The 6,000-nt window shown below is 36.4% G+C and overlaps 1 protein-coding gene across 1 annotated transcript in view; it reads right to left on the reverse strand.

Annotated features, from left to right (window-relative positions):
* EFCAB13 (EF-hand calcium binding domain 13) overlaps positions 1 to 2,780 on the reverse strand; it is a 123,674-nt gene extending 120,894 nt beyond the window's left edge. The window contains 1 exon segment of the mRNA XM_036836707.1: positions 2,751 to 2,780. Within this exon segment, the coding sequence (XP_036692602.1) occupies positions 2,751 to 2,780 (30 nt within the window).
* Positions 2,781 to 6,000: the final 3,220 nt, after the last annotated feature.

The raw sequence follows: 6,000 nt of genomic DNA on the forward strand, positions 1-6,000 counted from the left end.
CTGTACTATCCACTCAATTTTGCTGTGAATCTAAAACACATCCACTCAATTTTGCTGTGAATCTAAAACTGCTCTTAAAAAATAAAGTCTATTAAAAAAAAAAAGCTATATTCCTTCTAAATAGAAACCCCCCAAAAAACAAACAAACAAACAACTAGAGCCCAAGAGCAATTAACATGTTTAGAAAAAGAGGAATGAAGTTGGAAATATTCTCTTTCTTGAAATACGGCAGTTTGCAGTTTGGACTGTGTCTAGTTGATCAAAGGTACATTAGTTTTTAATCCCTGAACAGATTACACAGGCAATTTATAATGCAGATTACCATGGGAGTTTAGAGAGACCTCTATTTCTGCATTAGATAGAAATTAAGAGAACTATTTCAGTGACTTTTAGAATTTGCACACATTTATCTTACAACAGAGACACACCTTTAAAAACTTGTTTCTAAAAGGCAATCTGATTTGCTGTCCTGATGAGATGTTTATTACAAATGATGAAAGGATTAGCAGAGAGGTTAAGAAAAATGACCCAAAATCGAAACCATTAAAAGAAGAAGAAGGGGATCTAAAAAGACAGAGGGGCACAAAAACCTGTTATCAAAGGCCTGATAAACAGAAACAAATAGTGAATAGAAACTTTAACAACACAGAAAAGGAAGAAAAGAATTTCTAAAACTCTACGGATAAAGGTGAACCATCTGTAAAATACAAACTATATAGTTTAAGGGAATAAATTGGTATGATATATTAATATTGTTAACTTTTTTAATATTTAAGAATTCATCTTCAAAATCAGTTTATAAGGGTACAATCAATAAAGTATTACATATAAAAAGATGGAACAGGTTAATATATACATATATATTACATGTCTCAGTACTTAGCAAGAAGCCCCTGAAATTGTTTTTTGGAATTACAGTATAGGTACATGTCTCATATGGTGGCACCAGATCCGCTAAAAGAATAAATTTAAAGATTAAGACTCTCATGGAATATTGCTCAGCCATAAAAAGAAACGAAATTGAGTTATTTGTAGTGAGGTGGATGGACCTAGAGTCTGTCATACAGAGTGAAGTAAGTCAGAAAGAGAAAAATAAATACAGTATGCTAACACATATACATGGAATCAAAAAAAAAAAAAAAAATGGTTCTGAAGAACCTAGGGGCAGGACAGGAATAAAGACGCAGATGTAGAGAATGGACTTGAGGACACGGGGAGGGGGAAGGGTAAGTTGGGACAAAGTGAGAGAGTGGCATGGACATATATACACTACCAAATGTAAAATAGATAGCTAGTGGGAAGCAGCCACATAGCACAGGGAGATCAGCTCGGTGCTTTGTGACCACCTAGAGGGGTGGGATAGGGAGGGTGGGAGGGAGGGAGATGCAAGAGGGAAGAGATATGGGGATATATGTATATGTATAACTGATTCACTTTGTTATAAAGCAGAAACTAACACACCATTGTAAAGCAATTATGCTCCAATAAAGATGTTAAAAAATAAAATAAAATAAAATAATTTAGAAAGTCCATATTCAGATATGAAAAAAAAAAAAAAAGATTAAGACTCTCAACTGACAATGTTAAATTCTACCTGAGTCTTGTGCTCCTGAAAAACAGTGAAAGAAGAATTCCCTCATTCTTTTGTGTTCTGGATAATGGCTGACTGCAAAGAACCACCCTTCCTCAAATGATTTAGATAAGACTTACCACATACACCTCTTGTTTACCTATGACAAGGCCAAACACCTTCAAATTTTCCTTTCTTTGCCTCATAAATGGTTAGCTGAACTGTTTTATCCTCACCAATTAATCAGGACAAAATGCTTATTAACTAGGCTTTGGTTAAGCTTCTCTCCTTCTCCAAGCCCCTGAACTTTGGCCCACCCTCAGCCTGAGCCAGTTAGCATGCAACCCCTCCAGAAAATAGGCTGGCCTCTCAGTAAAATATTCTCTGATCTATTTATCCGATCATGCCACTCTAACATCCCATTTCCCCATACCCAGCTCTTCCTAGCCTTGTTTACTCCTCTCTATAAAAGAAAACCCTTTTAATCATTTTGCTGTACACCTGAAACTAACACAACATTGTTAATCAACTATACTCCAATATAAAATAAAAATTTAAAAATAATAATAAAGTAAAATTTAAAAAAAAACAAAAAGGAAAGAAAAGAAAACCCTTTTTCCCTAAACCTTGGATATGCTTGCAGATCTTATGGTCACAGTGTTCTCCCTATTGCAATAGTCCCCCCCTCCTCCTATTTCTATAGTTTCTTTCCTCCCTTACAATAATCCTTTTGAAAAAAGTCTCTCCATACTAAGTCCAGATTTGTTTTTATTGACACAATACTGGCCAATACATAAGAATATCCCCTGAATCACAGATAAGAGGGCTAGAGAAACTTGGTATCTTTTAAATTACCTTTTGATTAGACTGCCATATTAATTACATTGTCTACAACCTCTCATATAGGTTTAAATCCTTTGGTCTCCTGAAAAATTGTCCCTGTCCCTTTCCCCAAAAATACTCTCATCACACATCACAGATCTCTTGATACTACATGGGTTGCTGGGATGAGAGTTCAACATATATCCACTAAAAGAGTTCAAAGGTCACCTCAGTTATTAAGCAAGATCATATGACTATGTTGCTATGAATCTGCTTACTGATTATGGGTGTGAGGTAATGTAAACTAATTTTTAAGAAAGAAAAGGAAGGAAACTTTAGAAACTGTTTTGAAAAATACCTGGCAAAATAAATGTACTTTAGTTTCCATCTTTCTGTTTAGAGGTAAATTCTGCCCTTGAGGACTCAAAGAACTTGATGAACAAGTGTGAATGAACAGTAGCACAAAATGATTTCCTGCCAAAAAGAGAAAAATAAAAAAATCATATCCCTGTTTAGGAGACATAAGTAATTATATTTAACTACCTTAAGTTATTCTTTCAATGTAACACTCACTTATAGCACAATACCTAACAGACATTTCCCAACTCACATATATATACAAAAGCTAGAAAAGGCAGTTAATAGATCATAAATCACAGGAGATCATCCAGTCCTTTAACTTTACCTTTGTGGTATAAGGAGGAGAATAGAAATCCAAATTCAAATGTCATGAAAAGCAGAAAGTTGTTATAGGTACTTATTCAAATAAGCCCAGTTAAGCAGAACTACTAACATAGCCAGTAATTGCTAATGCTATTAAATACTTATTGTGAGACATTATGATAAACACTTTGACCTGCATTATTTCATTTATTCCTGAAAACTACCTTTCAAGGAATTATCATTCTATTTTACAGATGAGGAAAATAAAAACTTAGATCAAATTGCCCAAGATTCCACAGCCAACGAACAGTGGAGTCAGATTTTGAATTCAGGCATCCTAACTCAAGAGCCTGTGGTCTTCAGCACCACACAACATTGCCTCTCAAAACAATACTATTGCAAACAAAAAATGTTTTAGCCAGTTCTACACTATGTAAACGTGATAACCAACTTTAGAAATTTAGAATTTCCCAAATTTTTCACAATATCTTTTACTTATATCTGAGTCACATTTGATGAGTGGTTTATTACATTGCTAGCGACATTACATTGTTAGTTGCAATTATTAGTATCTTTTTCATATTGTGAAGTTTAACTGCAAGTATTAATATTCTGTCTAATAGAGAGACAGTACTTTAAAATAATTTATTTCTGTAAATGTTATTGTAATTACTGTTGAATGTGGTATGCCCAACATTCCTGGAATTCAAAACATGTTAAAAATAAAATGAAACCACATTAAAAATACCTATCTCAGAAGACATTAGAAGGCTGTACAGGTTTCCCCAGCAACCCACTCTATATAACCTCTTCGAAAGCTTCTCTAACCAGTTCAATCTTCACCTCTAAACTTCTTGGCATAGCACTTACTGTCTTCATTTTTCTTATTGTCTTCATTATTCAACTGGCATTAATCATTTGCCTTGTATTTTTATTTAATTATCACATGTATAGTTCTTACACCAATTTCTAAGGAATGGGCTGGTATCTCATCATTCTTTGAATTATTTCTCACAGAACAAAGCACAGTGCTATAGACATATTGTAAAAGAAGGAAAGAAAGAAGAGAGGGAAGGAGAGAGGCAGAGAAGGAGGGAGGGAGGGGGAGGGAAGAGGGAGGAAGGGAGGAAGGAATTCTGTCCCTACTGAGCTTACTCACCAAGAGTTCTTAGGTCATCAAAGTACTTAATTAAGCAGAGTAAGCACGATTTAAATAAACTTTGAAAGGGAGACCTGTTTCATAATTATTGATCAGATTATCAAAAAGTTGGCAGGGCTCAATCTGCTGGATAAATCAGATACCACATAAGTCTCTGCAAGCTAAGAGAAAAAATAGCACAGGAAGTCTCTTTCCCATAACTCTGACAACAGAATTGTTTCTTAACTCTTTTAATCCTACGACATATATGCGAAATTGCAAGGGCAAACCAAGGAAAGTAAAAAGAGTCGTATCCCTTTTCTCCAATCCATTCATCCCTCCATCCATGAATTCAACACATATATATTGCAACATGGAGGACACCAACTACCCTAACAGGAGCCACTTGGGTGTTATGATACAGAAATAATGTCCTTGGAGTGAGTTTAAGAGAGAATGGGGGATAGAAATTGGAGACATCCAGAAGAGATGACTCAAGGAGTTATTCTATAAAGGGAAAGAGAAATGAGGTAGTAGCTGAGGGGTCAGAGCAGTTATGAGGTTTTAAGATGGGGAAAGATAAAGAAATGTTCATATGCTGATAGATATAATGTAGTGGAAGAGCAAAAATTGATCATATAGGAGGGGAGAGCTACTGGAACAATATTCTCAAGTAGGAGAAAGGAAATGGGATTTAGGGCAGAAGGGGAGGGTCTGGCCTTAGCTAAGCACATATTCACAGTAGTAAGAGACATGGCGGAGTAACTGGGCATAATTACATGTAGAGTAGGTGAGTAGGTGTGATCGTGGGAGCTAGTGGAAATCACCTCTGATTGCGTTAGTCTTCTTAGTGAAACAGGAAGCAAAGTAATCAACAGAGAATGAGGATGTGAGAGGAGGAGCTGGAGGTTTGAGGAGAGAAGCATTGTAATAAAATAGTCACCTAGGAGAGTGGAAGAAGTAATAGTCCAATCAACTCACACCTGTTGGAACGGCTATCATCAAAAAGTCTACAAATAACAAATGTTGGCGAGGATGTAGAGAAAAGGGAACCCAAGTACACTGTTGGTAGGATTGTAAATCGGTGCACCCGCTATGGAAAACAATATGGAGGTTCCTAAAAAAAACTAAAAATAGAACATGATCCAGCAATTCCACTCCTGGGTATGTATCCTAAGAAAATGAAAACACTAATTCAAAAAGATACATGCACCCCAATGTTCATAGCAGCACTACTTACAATAGCCAAGACATGGAAGCAACCTAAGTGTCCATCAAAAGATGAATGGATAGGGCTTCCCTGGTGGCGCAGTGGTTAAGAATCCGCCTGCCAATGCAGGGGACATGGGTTCGATCCCTGGTCTGGGAAGATCCCATATGCTGCAGAGCAACTAAGCCCATATGCCACAACTACTGAGCCTGTGCTTTAGAGCCCGTGAGCCACAACTACTGAAGCCAGTGAGCCACAACTACTGAAGCCCATGTGCCTAGAGCCCATGCTCCGCAACAAGAGAAGCCACCACAAAGAGAAGCCCGTGCGCAGCACAAAGACCCAATGCAGCCAAAAATAAATAAATAAATAAATCTATTAAAAAAAAGACGAATGGATAAAGATGATGTGATATGATATGTGTGTGTGTGTGTGTGTGTGTGTGTGTGTGTGTGTGATATGGAATATTACTGAGCCATAAAAAAGAATGATATTCTGACATTTGCAACAACATGGATGAACCTAGAGGGTATTAGGCTTAGTGAAATAGGTCAGACAGAGAAACACAAATACTTTATATTATCACCTATATGTGGA

Source organism: Balaenoptera musculus, chromosome 20 (assembly GCF_009873245.2).
Source record: "Balaenoptera musculus isolate JJ_BM4_2016_0621 chromosome 20, mBalMus1.pri.v3, whole genome shotgun sequence".
In the NCBI taxonomy this organism is placed as follows: domain Eukaryota; kingdom Metazoa; phylum Chordata; class Mammalia; order Artiodactyla; family Balaenopteridae; genus Balaenoptera; species Balaenoptera musculus.